We start from the raw sequence: 26,036 nt of genomic DNA on the forward strand, positions 1-26,036 counted from the left end.
TTGATTCCTAGGGATGAAACTGCACTTTTACAATAATGTATGGCCGATGAAAAAATGTAACGTTCGAATTTTGAACCCTGTTGATTTTAATCTGTATCCATTACCAGGGCAGCTAAAACATGTCAAATCTGTTTGCAAGACACTCGTGGATATATTCCTTCTGTGAAGGCCTGTGAGGTTTTCTGTCAATGGTAAAATCTACAGATTGTCTCAGTCTTGTCTTGTCTTGTAAAAAAGATTGTGTAAATATTGTAAGGCTTTTTATATACAGAACGTCAAAAGGAACAGCTCCATTACGCGACTAGTATCATCAACACAATCTACTAGTGCTCCCACGTAACCACTGGGCCACTGCCTGACTGTCCAAAAAAAACTATGCCATCCACATGCAGCCCAGACGCAGGGAAACTAGCCCAACATTAGTGTTACTCTGAATCTGAGGCCCAGTTCAAGGCATACTGCTGGAATGTTTAGATAGAAAAGACCTTGTCTCTCAGGAGGCAGCACTATAAAAACACAGGCTTGAGTGAACCTCGTTCTACCTTAAATCCGTATAGAATATACAAATATGTATAATGTACATGAAAGAGTGTGACAAGTACATAGCTTGGAACAAATGCTTAGCTGTTTTTACATTGCAAGCATTGGCCGGCAATGATCTTAGAAATCAGATTTATGCGTTAACTACCCTTGCGTCAGTTCCAAAATCTAGTGACAGCTTTAAAATTGTATTTTATAATGTATATGTCAGTAATTGGCAACTCTGCTCTCCAAACAATCCTTGTTGACCACTAGCTTGAGTACAATAGGGATAAAAGACAGTATTTTAAGGAACAATTCAACCAAAACTGAAAATTATGTCTTAATTTCCTCATCCTTGAGTTGTTCCAACTGGTATACATTTCTTTGTTCAGATGAACACAGAGAAATATATTAGGAAAAATGCTTGTAAGCGGCCACCATTGACTACTATGTAGAATTACAATGGTAGTCAAAAGTGCCCCAGAACTGTTTCCTTTCCTACATTCTTCAAAATATTTTCTTATGTTTAGAGCAAATACATCTTTCCTACTATGGTAGTCAATGGTGGCAAACAACTGTTTGGTTACGAGCATTGTTCCAAATGTCTTTCTCTGTGTTCATCTGAACAAAGAGATTGATACAGATTTGGAACAACTTGAGGGTGAATAAATGATGACAGGTATTTAATTTTTTGTGTGAACTGTCCCTTTAAATAGAACCACTGACTTTTCTAGTTTGTAAATTTTAGCTACAAGGCAAATTAGCACTGGACTGTTAGCTATCAGGTACTGTAAAATTCAAGGGGTGAAGCAAATTATTGCCCATGTTTTTATAACGTAATATAAATCTATGGACCTTCATATAGTCTGTTGTGAACTAATGCTAATATAAATATCCTTTTGGCAGAAAATCATTTTATCTCAGGAGATACCAGTCCTTCTAGTTTGCACATTATCAATGAAGAGAAAATTGGCATCGTAGTATTGCCAGGTAAAGAACTAGTGACCACACAACACGTTGGCTTGCTACCTTCTTATTTTAACGGCCTTTCGTTAAAGGTTCTCGGACAACAGACTATTACAACTAATATATATATATATATATATATGCATGAATATACTGGTATAAAATAGCTTATAAACAACAGCAATAACGGATATTCACAAAATAAAGATAATGCTTCGTATAATGAACAAAGTGGTGGCATTTCTCTTGCTTTGTTGCGTTTTTAAGGGATGGGGGACTTTTTTGCCTAGTGCTTTGAAATCATTACCTCATTATACTACAAAAAATCCACCCTCCCTGGTGACCCCACACAAATATAGTGCACTGCAGTGGTTTTCCTGCTGAGAACATTTGGCCAGCTCTACGAAACATGTAGTGATAGTCTTTGTAGTGTAGCCCCTGTCTGCTTTTGTGTGTATTCAGAACACAGAGGGTTAAAGTCAGGCACAAGTGGCTTGAGAATGGCAAGTCCTCTTCGTCCGTCACGCTTCCTCTCGTACGCTTGTTCTCGGTTCACCTCACGCTGGGAGATGCATCGCTGAGCCACTGGAATTATACTGCTGCCCGTTTCATGCTCCGCAAGCTTCACTGCTGTTACAACAAGATGCATTTGTCTTTGTCCTTAGCCTCTTTCTTGGGTTTGCGCTCCCCCGTCGAGGGCTGTTTTCCAGGGCTTGGGGAAGCTGTAGCGCCTGCTGAGGCCCCGGCGGCTGCTGCTTCTGCTGCTCTATCCACCTGATCCGCACCCACTGCTGCCTCCAGTCCCTGAATATAGATATTTAACAAATTAAACTCTTAGTTGAACTCCTTTAATTCTGTCATCATTTATTCACCCTCATGTTGTTCAAAACCTCTATATGAACACAAAAGAAGATATTCTGAGAAATGTGTCAGTGGTTGTGTCTGTCCGATGGAAGTCAATGGGGGGACAGTGTTGTTTAGTAACCAATGTTCTTCAAATATCTTTTTGTGTGTTCCACAAGCTATTTTTTCTCACCTGTGCCTGTGCAGCGGCTGCCTGTGCCTGCTCTTGTTCCTGATAGTACTGCGATGCTCTACGGTCTTCCTCCTCTTGCAACTTCTTGGCCAGTTCCAGATCACTGATGCCTTCTGGGATCTGTTCCCATCCCGGATCTGAAGCCTGCTGCTCCTGCTGTAGAGACAGCGCCATCAGGTAGTCCTACACACACACACACACACACACAAAGCAAAACCCATGCAATAATCAAAGACATGCCGGCAATCACCTGAATCCAATCATAAGGAATTCATCACAACAACTTGTACTGACAAGAAAATCAAAATGATGGCGCTTTATTTCAGTACATTTATAGTTAAGATGCTCGAAGCGGAAACTGACAGAATTTTCAGTTAAACAATTTCTTAACAATACATTCGATACATGTATAATTTATTTCCTCAGGGAACAAAAGTGTCACAACACTATTTGTATACAAAATAGAAAGTGATCTAATATTAAGCACCTCTGTCCTTTCATCAGATATAAAAGAAAGTGAACCCTAAGACACAGAGGGAGGGTTAAGAGAAGTTTAGCGAGATGAAAGAAGGGTTGAACAGCTTTTAACATAAATAATTAAAATGTGAGCAACAGTCCAGTGTGGTACAAAGCAGTGTGGTTACTACACTGACTATGTTTTAACATCACGTGTCAAAACTGCACAGCTCATTTCAACATTAGTCTCTGTAGCTCTGTTTCAAACGTGGGTCACTGTGGCTTTTTCATGTTGCTTAGTGAACGGAGGATATACGGCTATTCCTGAAGAAATTCTTAAAACACCGAACCTCATGAATGCACCTGATCTGAGCATCAGTTGGTATGTAACTTATTCAGTTAGACAAGTTCTGACCTGATCGATCTGGTCTTGCTGACCGTGGTACACAGTTTCTGGGTCAGAGGGCGGCCTCAGATGAAACTCAGAGTCGCAGAAGTTGCCGTCTCCATCAACATTGTGCAGACTTTCCCAAACCACTTTCTCTTCAGTGAGAAAACCCTGATCTGTCACCAGCAGGTACAGCTGGGCCTGAGGAACACAGAGAGAGAGAGAGAGAGAGAGAGAGAGAGAGAGAGAGAGAGAGAGAGAGAGAGAAAGAGAGCACTTACAAAAAGTATACACTTTAACTGAATGAGAGCTCTTGTCCATCTATCTCTCAGCATCTGTCATGTTCTGAAGTGTGTACATGAGGATCTTAGAGCTGTTGCGGGTCAAGTGTGCCATGCTATTACAGGCCACAACCACTTCCCCACAGATAACAGAAAGAGACTATACAGTCAGTTAACCTGATAAGGTGACTGGTGCTTATGTAGAGTCACCAACCAAGAGTTCAAAAAAGAGTTCAACCACAATTCCATCTTACAAATATTTTTCCACAGAAGAGACTCTAAAATCCCATCACCTGTCTAGTGATGTGTTTATAGACAGACGTTGACCTTTCTATTATGGGGAACATGTAGACATGTCAAGATAATTAGCAATAGGTATTCATTGATTGATCATCAAAACAATATAATACATGTTTTGCTTTCAGCCACTAGGGGCATCAACATTCAGCATCTCTCTTTACATTAGCATATTAAAGTGATATGTCATCATTTAGTCGCCCTCTTGTCATTTCAAACCTGTATGACTTTCTTCCGTAGAACACAAAAGAAGATATTTTGAAGAAAGCTGGTAACTGAATAGCACTGTCCCCCATTCACTTCTATTGTATGGGCACAAAACCAATGCAGATGAATGGGGGCCAGTGAAGAGCATTCTTCAAAATATCTTATTTTGTGTTCTACAGAAGTAAGAAATTCATACAGGTTTGAAACGGCATGAGGGTGAGTAAATGATGACATTTCTGGGTGAACTACCAGCAACCAAGAAGCACTTTCCAGCACAGATCCTCTCGTAATATTACTGCGGTAAATGTGTGTAGACGTAAACACCTTAAATTTGGTCATGGTGCTAAAATGATTGTTCCTGAAGAAGACACAGAGTTCTCCCTCCTGTACGGTGGAGGTGAGCTCACACAGGCCGTGGTAGGTCAGCTGAGTCGCTGTGCTGTTCAAGAAATGCTCTGCCACAAAACCTGGAAAACACACATGTGAGGTGTGATAAAGTACAGCTGCAAGGACATGTCCTTTGTGTTATAATTTACTAAATAAATGGACATGAGACAGTGGTTAAGATATTTTACTATTACTGCAGAGACAAAATACAATCGCAACTATACACATTTGCCTGGATCAAAAGTCTGTTATAGCAACAATTCGAAACCACTGAATGCGGCAGCAGACCAATCGGAACTAAGCATTCCTGAGTGACTTCCAAAAAAAACGAAAACTGATTTATCACATTTGGTCAAAACCAAAACCAATAACATTAGGAATGACTTTAAACATGAACAGCCTGGCACACAGACAGACAGAGACTGACGGGCTGGTACTGAGAAACAGACAGTCAGCCAGAGATAGAACAGGGCGCATATCAGCGCAAAACTGAAAAACAGAGACAGACACACACAGAAAGAGCGAGAAAAGATGAGAAGGGAGATATATTTAGACATAGACATGCCGAGAGACTGAGAGCGAGCGAGCGAGCGAGCAGGAGGGACAGAACATTTCCAAAATAGTGTATAGAAAAAACACTATAGAACAATGAAAAATTGAAAAAAGCAGCAAAGCTGTTTATATCCTTTAGTCTTAACTGACTCACACACTGTGATAGTTGTTTATGTGCATGACGCAATAGGAATAAACAGTTTGGAACAGAGAGAAAAGTGTGTGACAAAGTACATCCAAGCTTGACAACTCACAACAAAGTAAATTTTACATTTGAGGCCCTTAAGTCAGCGGGGAGACGTGACAGCCGAGCACTTGCTTGGTTATAAAAGCCTGGAAGAATGTGTGAAAGAGAAGATGACAGTAAAAACAGTGAACACCCACCTTCCCCGGCCAGCTCACTGCTGTCTGACTGTTTACAGCTGATTATCTTCTCCACCAACTGGTTATAACTGCAGTTCCCCACTGCCTTCACTATATCTGCCATCTACAGAGAGACACAGAGAGAATGAGAACATGGACGTACGCGCTCAAAACATTAAAGAAAACTACAAACATGAGTAATTTCACTTCCTGGAAAAAGAGGTTAAATCTGAAAGTAGAATTCGTCTAAAATAAATCAACAAAACCATGACATTATGGTGTGACTATGACTCAGTTGTTTCACTTGTAGTTGGATGATTCCCTGCTGCCAGAAGGAAGTGAATCAGTGAAGTGGAATGACCTGGGGGTCAACCAGCCATCCGTGATAGAGCGGAATATCCAACAGGTCGAAGACGATGCACTCGGGCGTGTACTCGAATACCCGTACACCTGTGAACTTCACGTTCACATCCAGACCTGTCTGCAGTTTATGCAGCACTGCCATGGCATCACTCATGTTCTACAGGGAGGGAGAGAGAGAGACAGAGGAAGTATTATGGTTAACACATCAACAAAAAAAGGGAATGCTTTTTTTAACAAAACGCACAGATTCACATGCCCACAAAAAAGATCTATTAAAGAGATGAATAATCCACACAAGCTCATCTAATCCCCATGTGTTCCAGTTTTGTAAGAAAATATCTCCTTAAATATTGTCTTCTTGCTCTGATAAGAAACCAGAGAGCACAATATATGTTTATCATAAAGACCATAATGCCATGCATGCCACAAATAGAAGCCCTACATCTGGGATATAAATTGTACTGCATGAGTTTAAAGTGTCAACGCATGTTGATTTCAAGTCAACATAAAACATGAGCTGTTTTCTCTTTTATATTGTGACATATATCCATATAAAACAGCTTTTAAAATGAGAAAAAAAATGTAGGGAGGGCGCCGCGGTACTTTTTAATTTGCCATTGAGAATTGAATGAAAGAAAGAATGAACGAACGAACGAACAAGGCATTTATATAGCACTTTATTGAGTACTGCTGTACACCCAAAGAGTTTTTACAATCATATGAGAGGGTCTCTCCTCCATCACAATATTGTGACAGTAGTTACAAAAAAAACCACCTGCTTCTGTGTCCATAAAGACTGAAAAACAAATGTACTTTATAAAATATTGCTTTAATGACAACATGTGTCCTTACTATTTTATAGCATCCATTTTGTTTAAACAACTTTTATAAGACACTGAGAGCTGTGCTATATTGTAAATGTATTGCTAAATACAAGCTTATGAATACAAGTTCACTTAATGTTTACACAGGTGTTTGAGATTGAAACCGTATGCAGGTTCTCTCAAATTCTCTTGTTTGTTCAGCCAACTAAAGTCAATCCCAGTATTGTGATAACCTTGAGGAGTAATGCTTGAAACCACAGTACCAGATAACAATACTAAATCAGGTCTTTGTATTTCTAATTTAATGTTTACACTTTTCAGCATTTTAGGCATGTAGAACAAGGAACCAAAACCGACCGTGGCCTTCGATTCATCTGACCTTGATTTAGATTATAACTCTTAAGGGCATTTTGCAGCTTGATCCTAAATATGATGTTTCCAAAATATTCCAACACAAGACACCTTCACAGAACTGCTGAGTCACACTGTCTATCTGTGAATCTGACTCCCTGCTCTCTTGGAACTCAGGCCAAGATGAATGAGTGTGGTACAAACGGACCCGATGGCCAGTGGGCGGATGACAGAATACAGAACTGGCACCAGGGTCAAATGAGAGTTAGACGCTCGAAACATCAACCAAGACGCATCCACCCACAGATCCCATTCAGCCCTGTTAAACTTGGCACTGGTCATAACCCCACATACGCCCAAGCCTGCGTGTGGTCCGGTTCGGTCCCTGTGCCCCTGCCAGATTTTCTCAACCACTCCAATGCCCTTATCCACTTTCTCCATCTCCTAATATCTCTCTGTTCTCTTCTCTATGATGATTCTTGTCCAGGGTTACTCACTGAGATGACTATTTAGAAGAATTCACACCTTTACACATAACAAACAATGCAAACCCAAGTCTTCTGAATTGAGTCAAACCTGAGACGATGCAGGCAGGCCTGTGTTTTTCTGGGCCTTTTGTTGTTCTCTCTCTCGTTGCCAGAAACTTAGCATTTCTTTTTCACGGTCAACTCACATACACTGGTGCTGTTCGCACTGGCTTAAAAGTCAGTAAACCAACAGTGTTGAGAAAAAACTATTGAAAAAAATTAATACTGTCCCAACTTTAAATAGCCTGAGCAATAAATAAAACATCTGCAACAGATATATTCCAAAACAACAACCTCTCCTTCAAGAACAGCATATTCATAACAGAAAGAAATCTCCAAGAGGTGAGCAAAAAGAGCAAGAACTGAGCATAAATTCAGTTAGCCTCCACCTACCCGCAAGCCAATAAACAACACACACAGGAACATCAGAAACTGTATTCATTCTTACATCCTTGGGCTGGTATAAAATAATTGCACCCCTTCGCCTTCAGAACTGCCTTAATTATATGTGGCATTGATTCAACAAGGTGCTGAAAGCATTCTTTAGAAATGTTGGCCCATATTGATAAGATAACACCTTGCAGTTGATGGAGATTTGTGGGATGCACATCCAGGGCACGAAGCTCCCGTCCCACCACATCCCAAAGATGCTCTATTGGGTTGAGATCTCGTGATTGTGGGGGCCATTTTAGTACAGTGAACTCATTGTCATGTTCAAGAAACGTATTTGAAATGATTCGAGCTTTGTGACATGGTGCATTATCCTGCTGGACGTGACCATCAGAGGATGGGTACATGGTGGTCATAAAGGGATGGACATGGTCAGAAACTATGCTCAGGTAGGCTGTGGGATTTCAAGGATGCCCAATTGGCACTAAGGGGCCTAAAGTGGACCAAAGAAAACATCCCCCACACCATTACACCAACACCACCAGCCTGCAAAGTGGTAACAAGGCTTGATGGATCCATGTTCTTATTCTGTTTACGCCAAATTCTGACTCTACCATCTGAATGTCTCAACAGAAATCGAGGCAACATTTTTCCAGTCTTAAACTGTCCAATTTTGGTGAGCTCTTTGGTAGCCTCTTTTTCCTATTTGTAGTGGAGATGAGTGGTACCCGGTGGGGTTCTTCTGCTGTTGTAGCCCATGTTTTCCCTTTTCACACCATTCTTTGTAAACCCTAGAAATGGTTGTGCGTGAAAATCCCAGTAATTTAGCAGATTGTGAAATACTCAGACCGGCCCGTCTGGCACCAACAACCATGCCACGCTCAAAATTGCTTAAATCACCTTTCTTTCCCATTCTGACATTCAGTTTGGAGTTCAGGAGATTGTCATGACCAGGACCACACCCCTAAATGCATTGAAGCAACTGCCATGTTGATTAGATAATTGCATTAATGAGAAATTGAACAGGTGTTCCTAATAATCCTTTAGGCGAGTGTATGCATGTATATATATATATATATATATATATATATATAATATTACTTTTTCTATATTTTGTATTATATTCTATGTATAGATTGAATATTATATATATTAATATATATCTTGTAGTTTAATACAAATTTGTCCTTTTAATTAAAAGGTCAACTGTGACCTGGACAGGATACCTACTATAGTATTAAATAAGTTAATAAGCTGAAGGCCTTCAGCTTTTTCCATAACATCAAAAGGCCTCTCTGTCTGTCCTCTGGTCTCATACATCCCCACAATCCATAATGGTGTGAGAAGATATGAGCGGTCTCTTCACATATCAAACACTGCACATCATACAGCTCTATCACAGCAACACAATGATCATATTCGCTCCCGCTGTTACATAAACAATATGGACTGGACCAGTTTGCACAATTCTGTTACTTCAATGCTGATTCCGTGGAATTCTGGCCTTCTTTCCTATAAGGATGGATGTGTGCTGATCTACAGTAGTGTCTGCCACAGCTTGCTGCCTAAAGGCACTGCAATCCCACAGAGAACAACTGGCTGTTTAATGACGGAGAACCACGCTTGAAACTAAAGAATATACAATAAGAATTGTCTGTCTGCAGGATAACGGTCAATGTTTTTGTCCTCTCTGCATCTCTCACACCTCTATTAGAGCGTCAAGCCTCACCCCACGCTGCTCGTTCTCTTGTGAAGCCTCACAGTGTTGGAGCTGCACTGTTAGCTATCACACAAACACATAGAGAGCTATGTAAACAGACTGGCTATGTTTGAAAGTCACATGTGCTGTGAGTCATGAGCAAAAGCTCGGTTTCTTTTACCTGTTCGTAGTTCAACCGCTGAGCCTCTGAGATCTCTTTTGGCTTGGCTTCAAGGATATAGTCTCCTGTTGTGAAGAGGTGAAAAAAACAAGAGGGAGGGTTAGCGAAAGCATTTCAGAAATCAAAAACACATGAACACAGACACCACTCATTTCTTTACAAGGGTTTTCTTTACAGGGAACTTCAGCGGGCCAGAGACAAAACCTTGCAGTGTGTGCTTGTTCACAGTCCAAATTTCCTTGATTTCCAGCTTGAATCCCAGCTGATTTAGAGATATCAAAAGTGAAATCTGGATAAAGCTGTCTTAACAGAGAAAGGGATATAATTTTGTACAGCTCTAATTTTGTACACCTGGCATTTGTCCTGGACAAACAAATCCCTCAATACAGAGATAATGCATTTGTTTATAAACCACATTTGGAGATGGTCAGCAACTGATGTGCCCATATTACATTTGATAGCATAAATAATGTGCTCTAATATGTTTACTCTTACTTTTCCAGGAGGTCAAATTTAGATAAAATATTTTACAACAAAAGCCTGGTCAAGGGTATTTCACAAAACACAAGCGCTGCGTGAAAACAGGAGTTGTACACTTGGATGAAAACCATTATATATTTGATAATGTAAACTCTTTCCCCACCATTGAAGAGATTTTCAGTGGTACTGTCCATTAAATCAAAACCAAATCACAGTTAATTTACTCCATTACAAAGCAGTCTATTACAATCGATTCCCACATACCTTTCCCATCTATCACCAAAGCTTTACACTGGCTTGTCATTTTACTAATAACTCACTCTGTAATACACAACAACAAATAGCTCAAATCGAATCTGTGTGTGAACCAGAGCCGTTTTGTTTTCAGGCCCCTCCGTCTGACTGCCACTTCCTCTGACTAGTGCCAAGAATTTTCATTTGGGCCACTTTCACTTATTTCTGCTCAGCAAATCTCCTAATTCCAAATCCTGTCTCTTCGGTTCCTCCCCAGCTGATCTATTCCTCTTCATATTCCCCCACCCCTCTCTTCCTCTTTCCCCGTACAGGGCCTCTCCTCTTCAAATCAGAAGCCATTAAAAGCTGCTGGTCTTTCTCCCACTGCTTACTTCTGTAGAGCTCTTACTCACGTTGTACTATTAAGTGTTTAAGAAATAGTTCCCTACATTTTTTAAGAAATGTTCTTGTTGTCCTTGAGCTTCATTCCAAAGTTGCCCATTTCAGTTTTTAAAAAGCTATACAACAGCTTTGTGTTTGCCATTCAACAAAAAGGACATGAGTGTGACGGATCACAATAACAATTTTAATAATAACGCTTTAAACTCCTTCCCAGCTTTCTGCTGTGATCTGACATTTTATATTCAGAGGACATTCAGGACAACACACTGACAGGAAACATTTAAATAATAAGTGTAATTCAATCAGGCACCCAAAAAGGTTTCGTACATTAGACTCAGTGTGAACTGTGCTTTTCAGGTAACTTGTTTACACAGTATAACAATTTCACAGCTACTAGAGGTGACTGAAAGGCCTTGAGCAATCAGAAAGAATTGTGCAGTTGTCAATGTTTGTATAAGGGCCACTGACTTTGGCTTGGAAAGAAACATCAATAGTGCTGTAAGTTACAACAGAGACGTAGAGCAAGATGCTTTCTAATACACTTAAAAAGCTGAGCCTGTTGCACCTAAAGGAGAGAAAAGCCATTAACAGATGCCCAAGTAGCTAACCACAACATCACATAGAGCGTAACTGAGCAGACATAAATACATACAGCTTGAGCTGCAAATCCAATGCTTCTTGAAAAATGTAACTCTACACTACGATAGAAGTAACTCCAAAGAAATCTGCACAAGGACAAACGATCAACAGAAAGCTGGCACTCTCTTCAGTGCATCTGTAGTATCTAGGGGATCTCTGTATCCTATACATCAAGCATACTCAAGATCACACAGGCTTCCTTACAAACAGCTCGGCAATGAAAGGAATACTTCTGCGAGGGGTCTCCAGGCAGACAGCTGGGAATGGGACGTGAATGACCCCCACACATGCTGAATGTAAGATTTCCGAGGCGAGGTGCAAAATTAATTCAAGGCTTCTGAAAGCTACAGGGTGGTATTAGGCTATTGCATTGTTTGGATCTATCACATTACCCTCATTATGTGCCATTTCATTTCAATTCAATTGCATTTCTATGGTATAGAAACATAACAGCTGTTTCTATACCACGATGGCACAGTTATGAGGGTGAAGATATCTTAATGTGGGCAATATAATGTGAACGAATAATTATTAGGATATTTTATTGTACAATCAACATTTGGTGTAGCATACATGCATATATTACGCTCTTTTTTAAGACCTAGACTGGTCCTCAAAAGAGCACAAGTTTTAAACGAAATACAAACCCCCAGTGAATACACCCATGTAAGAATAGGATTTCACGACCACATCCTCTGCAGTTACATTTACTTCATGAATGTGCACCCTTAAATAGTTCATAATGTCTACAATTTCTGCTCAAAATCAATCTACAGCAAAGCCTATTTTTGTTGTGGTGCTGAAAACACAAACGTTTCTGTATTTGATGATGCAATCTGAGAAACTTGGCTCTTGTACTAGAGTAACGCAACACTTGGATTCTCAGATCAGGCCTTGGGTTTTCCCCTGGTGATCTGGTGCTGTCCATCAGCACCTGACAACATATCACATTTTGTTAGCCAGTGATGTTCTTCAGGCTGTAACGAAACTCACAACAACCTTTGACACGGATGCCTGTTTCACTTGGCAAAAATGGCCAAGAGTAGCACTCTGTGAAGTCACAGATTTTCATGTTGAGGTACATGCAAAAATGTCTAACCAGAGATTGTATATTGAAATTACAGTAGACAATCCTATAATTAGGCGCGGCCATGTCTCGCTTTTGCACATGATTCCTAGTATAATTTCAAGCCCTACGGTGACCAGATTTACAATTTCTTCTTGAGCACAAACTAGTAATTAGTGACATGAAGCTGAAGGCAAGAGAATTCAGAAATAGCTTTTGCCTCTTTTTAACCAAACTAGCTGATGGTGTTGTCAGTTATCAACAAAGCATTCGTTTTATCTGTAATCTTTATTTCCAAGTTTGTCATGCACATCAGATCCAAAACGTGAGGAAAGACTCACCCAGATATTCCATCAGCTGTTCGGCTGTTATTATCTCCATCATTGGTGGCAGCTTGACCTGTGGCACAACAGGGAAAAAGTCTAACATTTTAAAACCAGTGACAAATGACGAGATTTATGAAACCCTCTTCTCCTTCAACGATGTTATAGAACACTCACATAACAGTGGTGTTTATCTTTAAATGGGCTGCTGTATCAGCATAAATTGACTATGAGAAGAGAGAGGCTTCAAAGTGGCGATCATCTCCAAATGATGCTGTGTGTTTTAAAGCAGCCCTGGAAAACTGCTGAAATACATCGCGCCTTCATGTTTAAAGATGAAAGACAGTACTAAAATAGCATCTCATGTGCCTGCCAACTCACTGTCTAAGCAAATAATTAAATGTCATCTTTATAATGCATATGAGAGTTTTGTGCATCCATAAAATGATGGCTTGGGACAAAAAACAAATATTGGTTCGTTGGTCAAGAGTTCTGGAAAGAGACAAAGCTCTAAGCAAATTAAGAAAAAGAAAAGTAAATCCTTATTGTGAGAAAACAATGCATAAAACGGATACACAACATAAATATTTCTGCGATTTGAACCACTGTGATTTACCACTTTAGCACAACCACAAAAACGACTATGAAAAATTGTGTGCAAATCAATTTCTAATAGTAACACTGATGCACTTTGTGTAACTGTTTGCAAACTAATATGATAAGCAAATCGACATACTTTTAACTTTATAAGAGACCCACTTGACTGTAACAATACTGCCATGTGTAAGACTCTTATCCTTATTACCTTCCATGATAATAGCAGGACATTCATAATAGCCAGCAGCGGGCACGGCCCGTTCTCATTCTGTGTTATGATGGGCGTGTTCTCTTCATTCCACTTGATCCACTTGATGTGGTATAACGACTGACCGGTGGCCCTGTCCTTTGAACACGGGAGTTTTCCCTCGGCCCCGCATTCGCCCTGAATAGCCAAAACCAGTCCCTTGTCCTCCAGCCCTTCGCTGTTAAGGTCTGAACTCGGACAAGAGTTTAGATTTGAGAAGGACTCCAGTGAATCAAAGCTACGGGACTCTCCCGCGATGCTGGGCTCACTGCCACTCGGAAGACCCTCCGTATGTTCGGTCGAATCTGAGCTCCCGGATTTTGTTTTGTCCGAACACAAATTACCCGGTTTGGACAGTTCTGTTGGTTCTTGCATACCTCCTTCCGAAGCGTCCGTTTGCACATTAGTGATGTTGGAGGGAGCTGATGGCTGCGCCCCCGTTGGGTTGTTTACTAACTTTGAGGTGCCACCCTCATTCACAGCAGCAGCCATCGACGGCTCGTATCCCATCCCGTTGCTCAACCGATCGGTCGACAGCGTCTCTAATAAAGGGCTCGCTTGTTTGCTCTTGCTCGGAGACGTGTGAGAGTCGACCATCTCAACAGCATCTGATGTCTGTGTGCAGGGTGTAGCTTTAGCATTGCTAGCACTTGCATAAGTAGTCAAAGTCTCTCTCTTCTCGCAGACATCTTTCACTCCACCGCCTGTTTTGATATATCCTGTTTCTGTCGGAATGGCGGCACACAGAACACTCCCTCCTGCGTCTCGATGTGGATTTGCATTCTTCTCCATTTTGCTGCACGCATCGACGACAGGCTTTAACTAGATGGCAAGCTCAGCTGTGACGACGCCATGACTTCTCCACCTCTGACGTCATCCTTCCATAGACACATAACTGGCCCTACTATACAAAACCACTGGGTCTTTCCACCAGCCGATTTCTGGATGTTACACATACACGAATTTAAAGTGTGAAATGCACGTCAATTTACGTCATGCACTTGTTTTATTTCCGCAAGGTAGAAGACTTTCCAAAGAAAGGGTTCAATACTTTTGTCACTGTAATCATTCACGAGTTTCCTTTTAATTTGTCCATCATCAAATCCCCCTGGTGCTCCCTCACGGGTGTCTCCCATGAACGTTATTGTTACGGATGCATGATAATCCTATCTTCCACCACATGATGGCGATATTGACTAAAGTAAAAAAATCACTTTTATCTTACTTGACCACTTAGCTAGCACATTATGATACTATCTCACTGTTTGTTGTTATTGTGATGTTTTATTTTCGTTATTGTTCTATGTGTATAATGCTTTGGCAATAAACACATTGCCAATAAAGTATTACTTAGAGCATATATTGCATTAAAGATGTGCAATAAACAATGTTAATTGTTGTTTTAATAGCTCTATTCTGTTTTACACATATATTTAACTCGGCGTGTGTTTCTCTATAATAAAAGCCTAAAACACAGTACATGCAGAGTTAATCCAAAACTTTGTGTGTTTAATGTGTGGGTGGGCGTGGCTTGCCGCTTTGCCTCCTCCTGACGTCAGGCCGTTAGAGACAGGCGCGGAGCTGAGGCCGCACAGCAGCACGCACCCATACGTTCGCGCGCGCTCACGCACAGACATTCTCGCTGAAGAAGGCGACTGCGCCTTTAAGACCAGTAAACTAACAAGCGCCAGTCTCGGTGTCAATGTGCGAGCGATGAATTTACTCGATATGGTTTTGTTTAAACTCTTGCTGTTGTTCTACTGTTTCAGCGACACCAGAGGTAAGTGTTTTTTGCTTTAGTCGGAAAAAAGTGACTGTTAATCGGATTGTGGGTTTGTGTTAGCTGAAGTGAGCTAGTATGGGAGGGGTGACCATAGAGAGACTGATCCTGAGTGCGGAAGTGAAACTAACGTTAAAAAGCAAAATAGCGAACTTTTACCGTGAAACTCGTGTTATGTGAGTTCCTTTTAGAGAAATGCCTTAAAATAGATATTGTGGCGAGAAGCTGTTGGTATGACTTTGCGTGGGACACTTTAGAAGGATGATAATAATATATGTGCTAGCTAACTTAGCTGTCTGTCAAAATGGGGAAGCACGACTAGCTAACTCAACGAGTGTTTCTATTTAAAGTAATTGTCAGAAGTGGAGTGGGGAATTAATGAATTCAAACCCAGCATTTTTTACTGTTTGGATTGACACTACTATTTTATTGTTATTACTAAAGTGTGTTGTCGACTGTAGTATTTTAAGAAAGATAAGGAATAAACAAATGAGGGGGGGTGGGTGATATGAGAGACTACACTTTGTTGTTCTCACTTCCACAGGATATCAAACTATGCACAATAGACGAGTGTCACCTCAGGTTTCATTGGCTCTAACTTCGCTTGTTCTTTAGTGGGTTTTACAGAAGTTCGTGAAAGTCTATTTTGTAATACGTTGAGGACTTTTCAGCTGCATAATTTGGTTAAATCCGACTAAACCTGACCTGTTTTCTTTTATGTAACTGCATACAGTTTAGCATAAGTGTTTGGGTTAGGGGCTAGTAATTAGCTTCTAATTAGCTTCGTTTACTTACATCGTAAGTTTATGGTACGCCCTACATGGTGAGGGGCCGGTCAGACCTTGAGCAGACAAGATATTCATATTTTAGCCATGCTTTTCATAAGGCGGAGTTCAACTTTTTGCTAAACACTCTGATTACTCTGTGCAGAGAAGAATTAAATTTTTTGTAAATGGTTCTTTTATTTCATTTGAGTTATGGGGTTCTCCCAACACTTTGCTTTACTTGCTGCTTATGTAGACTGCACTTAAATCATCAAGGTTTCTTACTTTGGTGTTTACATAGTGTACCATACTAGTATTATTATAACACAGGAATTCATGACAGACTCTATGTCAACCATTCAATAAACTTCTCCACAGAAATAAACACAAAACTGTGATTTTGACATGGGTTTTTATTGTTTTGGAAGAAAGATCTGGCGAACAGGGTCCATGTTTACCCAAGAGTCACCTGAACGCTGACTTGACAACAAATTAACATGAGTTATACTGAGAGAAACCCTTTTTTAAACAACAATGTAAATGCTAAATCTTTTTATTTTGATCAAGAAAATAATCTAAATATTTAGGCACTTAGGCTAATGGCTATTCATTACAGTACATGTTGTACTGGTACTCAAGTTTATTACACTTGAATGAAGTAATATTGAACTTGAACATAGATAGTCTGGGTCTAAAAGTTAAGTAATGACAATCATTCGCGTTAACAATGTGTGGCCCTTTCAGCCAGGAGATGATGCAACAATTCATCAAAATGATTGCATAAATTCTGCTCTTGATGTTTTTACTGATTGCAATTTTATTTCCTGAAACTTATTTAGAGCTGCCTAGGACTGCTTAAAATGACTCTGAGGAGATTTTTTTCTCAGGGTTTCTGTTTATGTTAAATTGATTCCAATTTTCCAAGGCTTTATTTATCAGGATAAAATACTATACATTCCTTTATTTGTCAGTTCTGTGATTGTTAGACGTTGTTGGAAGTGTTGCAAGGGAATTGTGTTTGCTCCAACTGTATTAAGTTAGTTGCTATGGGCTTTAATGTTCCCTCTCTTGCTTTCTGACATATTTGGTACTTCTGTAGTTCCACTTGCTCAGGGCTACCAGACATGCAAATTTTTTTCCTCCCTTTTACTCGTAGCTTAGTGGTGTGTATCACAATCTTTGATGTATGCTGTTTTTCTTTATTCTCAGCCTTGAAATGATAGTTTATTTATCAAAGAATAGAAGTGAGAGCTTCATTTTACTTTAATTTGATCACTTGTAGATTAGTTAGAAAGAATGCAAATTGTGCAATTAAGCTCTCCATATAGTCTAAAGTATGTTAAATGTTTATTATCCATTTTTTGTCCTTGCATAGGGTCATCCATTTGAGGTGAATGGTGTCTGTACTGTGTAATGTTAACAGTGATTAAAAAGATAAGCGTTGTGAAAGCGGAACTCTGTCAAAGTAAATTCTGCCATGAATTATTCGACAAGCCTAGGACATCTGTTCATCTTCACAACGCAATTTAAGATGACTCCCGCTCATAGAACGCAACACAACTGTCAGAATGCAGAATGTTAGTTTCATCAGGGAGTCAGGGTGAAGATTTTTAGAAAACGAGATTTGGCGTATGACGTTGGAATGTGTGCCCCATCTCCTTTGTTTGACGTCAGATTCCAGGGGTGAAATTATATTGCTGAGACTCTAGCAAAGCAGCGGGTAGAACAAAGGGTAGAACGGCAATAGCCTTTCATGGCGTGTTCTGAAGAAGTCGCTCATTTTAAAATTGCTATGCATTTCAATTTTTTTATGTTTAAAAGGTAACATGCTATGTCATGCATTCTGACTTCTTTACAGTGTTAAACGTGCTGGCTTCTCATTCTTAACATGGTCAACTTGTTAAAAAGTAGTTGGACGTATGACGTAGTAATTCTGTACTTGATACACTCCCCCAGCACTCCAACTTGTTTTGGGACGTTTTTTATAATTCTGGATCCCTGTGTCGTCAAAGGGATCCTAGTCCTTTTATTGGCCATTCTCCCTAAAAGCATGGCAAGGCGTTAGAAAGAGCCCGCCCACGAACCAACTGACGAGCGATTCCACCTCTAGCAGCTCGTGTTTTTCCAGAAATAATACAGCTGTATGTCTCTTTTATAAATTTGATCAAACAAAATACTCTTCGAAGATACGTTGTATGCAATACTAAACAAGATTAATATAAGATTGGCAGAAATTGCCTGTGTGCTATTTTTATCAAAGGCTAGATATAAATAATGTAATAACTGAGTGGAAAGTTGGCAGATAATCTTCTGTCTCAGTCCAGTGCTCTCAGCATATAATATGTTTATAGCTACCTGGTGTTATTGGGTAGGTTTATTTTTTCCATCATAAGTCATTTTTGTCCTGTTTTTAGGGTTCGTAGTTTGTTTCCTTTTTTTAATCAAAATTACTTTCCTGAGACTATTCTCGCAGACTGTGGAGCTTAATGCTGTGCATCTTAACCAATATATCTATATACCACAAAGTATAAACACTGGTTCAGAAGCACTTCGTTAAATTCCTTTTTTTTATATGGTGGCTGTCTCCACAATTTTTATATGCAGGAAAAACCCTGCCTTTGACAGGAATCCGAGAAGTGCATTTTTCCAGCACTTAAGTCCTGCTTCTGTTAAACATGTGTTGGGTGTTGTTCAGTTATTGGAACAAGAAGAAACAATGCCTAATTACTGATCCAGACGTGGGGTCGACCGATTATCGAACTGGCTGATTATCGATGTATATATTAAGCATTTTTTCGATTATCGACATCGGTAATTTAAAATGCCCATAAAGTCATTTAATTTTGAAATGCGCTATTTGGCTCTGATGCAGCCAAGGATTTAGTGAGAGCCGTCAGAACACTGCACTCTAGTCTTACCTAGAGTAATGCCCGCCCATCTGCTTTGTTGGGAGTCACGCGTCCAGCCAATCAACGCGGGAGGCTGAAGGCACTGAATTGCACATTCTTGCACTAAAAGCATATGCTAGCTCAAGCTGCTTCAGGGATTGCGCATCAGTTGACGGAATGGGTATTTGCACATTATTTTAAGTCATGCCAATCACAAATACAAACCATTTGAAAGCATCAACTTGTGTGCTCTCAAAAGAAAGTCTTCATTCAGTGCACTCAGGCAATGCACGCGCACGCAGGACACAGCGGCCACTCAAACTTCTCGCAACAAGTGTCAGATTGAGTTATTTGCGCAACTTATTACGCATAAATATTCAGACACATTCGTTATAATGCCCGTCTTGGCGAGTATACACGTAAGCACAGTCGGTTGTCCTCAGTGAGTAAATGTGAACATCATCTGTAAAAAGTGTTATTCCGTTATGTCTTAACGCGCCGCCACATCTTTTTTTTATTACTGCAGAGAAAGACTTAAATACTCCAGTAATTTTGGTCATACAAATAAGACTAATACATGATTCGAAACTGTGGTTTATTTCTGTGTACTCAACAAATGTTGTGCTTTTGTAAACGAATGAAAATATACAGGCTGTGCCTTTAGTCGTCTCTCTCCACGTGCATCTTTCTGAAACATGTCATTAAAACAGATTTAAAACTCTCAAATACTCATCATAGAAACGTAAAGCATACGTCTGAAGAAAGCTTCAAGTGTCTACTTTTAAATGATCCAATTAATATTCTTTATTCTCTGATTATGTTCTATGTATGAAAGTAAAGACAGGTGCAGTTTCTCCTGCATCAGCTTGTTATGTGATCACATCCTTGTGCAGAGCGCTCTGTTTCATATGATCTGTGTAAACCTCAAACAATGGCACAACAAAACAGCCAGCCAGACTCTTCATCAAATATGTTGATTTCACTGCACGTTGGGCCGATGTCACGCTGCACATGTGTGGATCTTCAGACAGTCCTTAAAAGGTTTAACTTGTATTCCCTTCAAAAGACCGCCACTCAAAAGAGCAACAAGCATCTAGTGGAACGTCTTTCTGACAACTATTATTTGTTTATTTCCTTTCTTTTTACCATGGTGTTACTATAGTAAAAGTTTAGTAACTATGGTTTTTGGCTAAGTTTTTTTCAGAGCTCTTGTTTTTCTTAATTTTGAACATATTTCGGATATATATATATATATATATCAGTTCAAAACATTGGTTATCGGTCTACTTGACCTGCAATAATCGATATCGACCCTGAAAAACGCATATCGGATCCACACCCACTTACACCTGCCCACAGAGCATCATTCTGCCCTGGGGTCCAGCACAAAAGCTGATTTGTTCAAAGACCTCTTCCATGCTTGACTAGCAGTTCACCCATGGGTCCAAATCAAACTTTATTGCTCTCTCCCTAATGCATTAGAGTTTTTAAGAGAAGAGAAGAGGTGGTCTCTCTGTTGTCATCCAAGATGTTTATGTATTTTTTTCTTTAATAGAAAAGATATTAAGGTTTTTAATTAAAACATTCTAGGATTATTCTCCATATAGTGGACTTCAATGGACTCCAAACGGTTGAATAAGGGTCTTATCTAGCGAAATGATTGGTCATTTTCAACACAAACGCTCGCCTTGCTCTGTTCTGTGAAGCGTGATCACGACTTCACGTATTACGTAATAACGTTGAGAAGGTCATGCTTGATGTAGGCGGAATCCAGGATACACACACAAAAGGACCATTTTAAACAAAAACTGACACAAAGACAATTGAATATGTGTCATTGAACATTCAACAACTTTTGAACCGTCTTCCTTCTCCACATTTGTAAACACTGACTCTGTACTGCCTACGTCAAGCGTAATTATGTAATTACGTGAAGTTGTGATCGCACTTCGCAGAACAGAACAGAGCAAGGCAAGCATTTGTGTATATAAAGAATATACATTTTATTCGTTTTTGTTTAGAAAATGACAGATCGTTTCGCCAGTAAGACCCTAATTCATCGCTTGGTATCGTTTAAAGCACTTTTATTTGTTTTTTTTTAGGATAGGAATAAGAAATTGTTTTTGTTAGCACATACAGGAAGGGATAAATTGAGCACAAATGAACTGCACCAGTTTGGAGTGATTTTGAAGACATGAAGGTGAGAGTGGCGTATCTAATTCTACAGGCCCCAGTCTTGTTATATTTAAGAAAAAGATCATAGTACTCAAATTTCCTTTAACAGCACAAATCGAGCACAAACGAACGCACCCGTTTTGGATGACATGGGATGGAGAGTGACGTCACTGCCGCAAATAAAATGTATTATTTCCAAGCCAGGGAAAAACATTCAATAGGCATTTTAACGGCCCAAACGAACACCACCTGTTTGGGGTGATTTAAACAAAATTTTCTTGTTATATCTCGGGAAGGAAAGTAGTTACAGAGTTTGTTTTAATGGCACAAATCGCGCACAAACAAATGGCTTTGGACGACATGGGGCCGAGTGTGATGTCACACAGCCAAAAAAAAGATTGTTTAATATCTTGAACGCCAGACCAGCACAAATGTTTATTTTTGCGACACAAATAAACACAAACACAGCACAAAGGAATGGTATAGTTTTGGTGATAACTTATTTATATGGGGTGCCAACTTCACAGAGGTAACCGTACCTGATCAGTTAAATTAAGGAGTTTGTTGGACCAAACTAGCCTTTGGTACCAAGCCGTCTGCAGGACAATCTTTGCCCAATCAAAGATTTTTGGTTTAGTGTTTGATTTGTTCAGACATTTAAATTAGCACTTTTTGGTAGAGTTAATCGAAATACCCTGATGGATGCTTATATTATTTTTATATGGGAACTTCTGGATAACAGATGATGACAAAACTGCTGCAATGGAAAGTGTGATCAGATGCAATCACAAGCAGGATCACATGGAATATATCAAAAAGATATTTCCTCCTGGTAATTCCTGTTAGCATAGGCTAACACAAGGCAAGTGGGTAAAATGTCTTGGGATACAGGGTGATATGGCTGTTGGCACCATATATAAACAAGTTTCTATATGCACACTCAGTGGCTGTTCAGGTCCATGTTCTTGTTCATACAGTCCTCCATCGATCTCATCCAGTAATGTTGTACATTACTTTTGAAAGTTCTGCAGTTATTTTGTAATGGTACAGTGTGGTAGTCTCTGTCCAATGCTTTTGCCCTCATGTGGGGTCATATTGGCAGAAAACAAGCTGCCATTGTTTGTGCTTGTACACCCTCTTTCCACTGGACCATCACCATTCTCTCTGTCTGTCTGTCCATACAGAATGTGTCTCAGAATATGTGATATTTCAGATTTTCTTTTTTAATAAATCTGCAAAAATGTCAACAATTCTGTGTTTTCTTTCAATATGGGGTGCTGCAGTGTGTACATTAATGAGAAAAAATGAACTTAAATGACTTTAGCAAATGGCTGCAATTTAACAAAGAGTGAAAAATTTAAGGGGGTCTGAATACTTTCCGTACCCACTGTACTACAGTAATTTTTGTAGACAACTATACCACTATTGTATAGTAAAAAGGAAAAACTCAGAATTTAGAAATATTAAAACAAATTATGGTAATCTAAAAATAATATGGCCCCAATTTATCCATCTGTATGTAACATTAATGTATTTTGTCAGTTACCTGCCTATTCATGACGAACTGCACTTGCATATTTATTCTTAAAGGAGTCATATGACACGGCTAAAATTTACATATCTCACGAATCACATTCATGAGATGCGTTCATTTTGCAGTCATTACAAGTGAGATAATGAAATATTTAATCTCTAATTAATATTTTTTGTCCAGTTATTTGCCCTGAACTTGAGTTAAAAGTTAACTTATCTTGCATTCACTATATAACAACGGGTGGTTTTCACAAAGATGACTTCGCAAATTTGACATGTTCCACACTTTTGCACCGACTTTGTTTTTCCAAGATCTTCAAACAGGCTGCCCATCCTCTATTAACTTGCCCTCAGGACTCTAGTAAAAGTCTAAATATGCCCACATCTCCGATCTGGTCCTTTTGAATGGCGGAAAGATCTCCCGAGCGCTGTCACAGCCTTCCACCATGTCTGCTCATGCAAAACATCAAATTCTTTGCCAGCATTAGACAGGAATCACCACGAGTTGTCAAAATTGCACTAATCCTACCCTTTTTTCCTGATAAGTACAGTTTAAACGGTAATACTAACCGTCAGGACATTTTAGGGTGGTTTATCGTGAAACCGGTAATCGTTTCATCTCTACTTCCAGCCACTGATAAAAATTACTGCTTGCCTTTGTTTTAAAGCAGTCACGGAGAGTAGGCCTATAACCAAATTCAGGTGGAATAATCATATTGATTATTTTATTATAATTCAAATTAAATATATTTTTTTCCGATTCTAAATAATCTCTGATTAAAACATGAATCATTATGAAATGCTTTTAACATTTTTAATGGTATTAATATTATTAATATCATTAATGCTAAATGTAGATACAAGATGTTATGGTGTATAATCTGTGTTATATAGCAAACAGTAAATTGACTGACAGCTAAAAATACTTTATTAGCCTACTGCTGCATTATCGTTTACTTAAGTGTTACAGTAGAATTGTCCATTTATCTACCTACTTTTGGTGTCTGCAGGTCTTTATATGCAACACGTCTTTGATGTGAGAAGCAGTGCTCACCAAGCAGAAAGGGTTAAAATGAAGTGTGTCTGGCACCAAATTAAGACATTAGAAAATATAGCCAGTGTCAAAATATAATCAACATAAATGACAAGAGAACCACTGTTGCCATTTTTACCACCCTGGGAGCGTTTAAAAAAGGGGGTTGTCGTTGGAGGGGCAGGGCGCATCTATAAGGTTATGGTATGGGAAACACTGAAAATGAATGTGTCCCTTGTCTGAACTGAATATAACTAGCCCAGAAATATCTTAAAATATATCAGTGTCATTGTTTTGTCTCGGGATGCACACCAGTAATGTATTTTTATAAAAGCAACAAAAATATCTTAATTCAACTAAGGAATAGTCCTGGCTCAAGCTAAGCCGTTTCTGTGAAACCGGGCCCATATGTAATAGGCACTATAAACATTTTTAAACACATAAATCATTTCATGCTGTCTAGCTAGTAATGGTCTCTCACTTTCACTGCTATTATTTTTCCCTCACAGAGGGCTGACTCTCCTGAAATCTGTCTGTCGTGTGGCATTAGGGTTGGGTATCGAGAACCGGTTCCATTTTAGAACTGGTTCAAAACTTCAAAGAACCGGGGATTCGATAGGATACACACACAATTTCTGTTCTGTTTATCGATTCCTGACATTCGGGAAGCTACAGGACAACATTTTCTAGTTTATTTTAAATTATATTAATTTAAATTACTAATTCAATCACTTTTAAAAAATGAATTAAATCAGTATTTTATTCACAAATAATTATTTAGATAATGGACCATCTAGCAACTGCATCTTATATATTTTATCTTTTATGTTTGTCTTAAATAGTTTGTGTTTGTAATTGCTTCGGATTATTCCTTAACGGAAGTGTTGTTTATTTCATTATTTGACGAATTGTCACAGTTAACTGTTACAGCCCACTGGTTATAGCCTAAACGTGAGCATTTCGATAAGCAGAATCGGAACCGGAATCGCTAATTTAATACGATACCCAACCCTACCTGTCATAGCAGATTTGTTTGGAGCCCAGAGGAAGTAGAGTTAGGTTCAAAACAGGAAAGGTTGGTTCTCTATAGCTTTTGTTGTGTTGACTGAAGGAAAGCTGTGAAAACACTTTAACCAAAGGTCAATGTATCTGGTTAGATCAGCTCTTGCTGACTTTGTGTATTTTGGAAAATGCAATGTAGTTTATCAAAACGAACACTGACCTCATCTTTATTTTGTTAGACTGCTGCGAAGTACTGACAGGCAAATTATAATATGAGATTAATTGTGTGGGCAATTAGATGTGCGTGGTAAATTAATATAACTGGTGTAGTATTGTGTTGTATTGAGACGGAGTAAATGCTCCCAGCTGAGCTCAGGCTATTTTTAGAATAAAAACTACTGTACCAGGAAGTTGCTTTTTTTTTGTCTGAGGAAGGTTGGGAGGCAAAAAACACTCAAACAGAACACTCAAACAAAAAACACTCAAACTTTCTGATGGTTTTATTCATTTATTATGAGATACGACTCAGTTTTGAGCATCTAGGCAAAGACGTCACCCACGTCTGCAGCACCTCGCGGTTCGTGTTACCAGCAGCGATATGGGAGCGCCCGGCTGAACAGCAGCTGAGCTGACTGTACTACAAGTACAGTATAGCAACAGCAAGTTCACATTACGTTTTTTTTAAATACTACAGCAACACGCAAATGTGGAAGTGGTTCTACAGCATCTGTGACGCAGCATCTGTTGTTCTGTTATTATGAATCACGATAAATCTTTGGCGAGTAAAGGAAACCCCCAAAAGCGTTAACGTAGTTTACTTTTTAAAGTCGACTGTTTTAAACACGTAAAAACTGTAGCATTACGCTACCAAATCAATTGATAAAGTTCAATATTATACACAGGGTAAAGTGGCATTACATTGCACGTTTCTTGCAAGCTTATTCATTTCGATGACATAACATAAAATTAATTCATTACCTCGTCCGTGAACATGATGGCCGATCTACATCCACCTCTGGATGGTGAAAACCACATGTCCCATAATTCCACTCTCCTACATAACGTCATATAGCTTCGCCTTTT

General features: G+C 39.3%; 2 protein-coding genes across 4 annotated transcripts in view; one reads left to right on the forward strand and one right to left on the reverse strand.

Annotated features, from left to right (window-relative positions):
* Positions 1 to 1,692: 1,692 nt before the first annotated feature.
* mindy2 (MINDY lysine 48 deubiquitinase 2) lies at positions 1,693 to 15,176 on the reverse strand. Its single transcript, XM_079460364.1, has 9 exons — positions 13,740 to 15,176; positions 12,953 to 13,010; positions 9,791 to 9,855; positions 5,817 to 5,975; positions 5,477 to 5,579; positions 4,478 to 4,620; positions 3,396 to 3,569; positions 2,525 to 2,707; positions 1,693 to 2,292 (listed from the first exon to the last, which is right to left on the reverse strand). Exons 1-9 carry the CDS (start codon positions 14,568 to 14,570, stop codon positions 2,122 to 2,124), a joined length of 1,887 nt encoding a protein of 628 aa, XP_079316490.1. The 5' UTR covers positions 14,571 to 15,176; the 3' UTR covers positions 1,693 to 2,121.
* Positions 15,177 to 15,352: 176 nt separating this feature from the next.
* Positions 15,353 to 26,036, forward strand: part of adam10a (ADAM metallopeptidase domain 10a) — a 47,743-nt gene continuing 37,059 nt past the window's right edge. For 2 of the 3 annotated variants that reach the window (XR_013786453.1, XM_079453333.1), the window contains exon 1: positions 15,356 to 15,558. Coding sequence is in view for 2 of the 3 variants with exons in the window: in XM_079453333.1 (XP_079309459.1) it covers positions 15,492 to 15,558 (67 nt within the window). In the remaining variant the exon portion in view is untranslated. Of the gene's footprint in view, positions 15,559 to 26,036 lie in introns of all 3 variants that reach the window. The other variant, XM_079453334.1, reaches the window with a different exon arrangement.

This window comes from Barbatula barbatula (genome assembly GCF_947034865.1).
Source record: "Barbatula barbatula genome assembly, chromosome: 1".
NCBI classification, from domain to species: domain Eukaryota; kingdom Metazoa; phylum Chordata; class Actinopteri; order Cypriniformes; family Nemacheilidae; genus Barbatula; species Barbatula barbatula.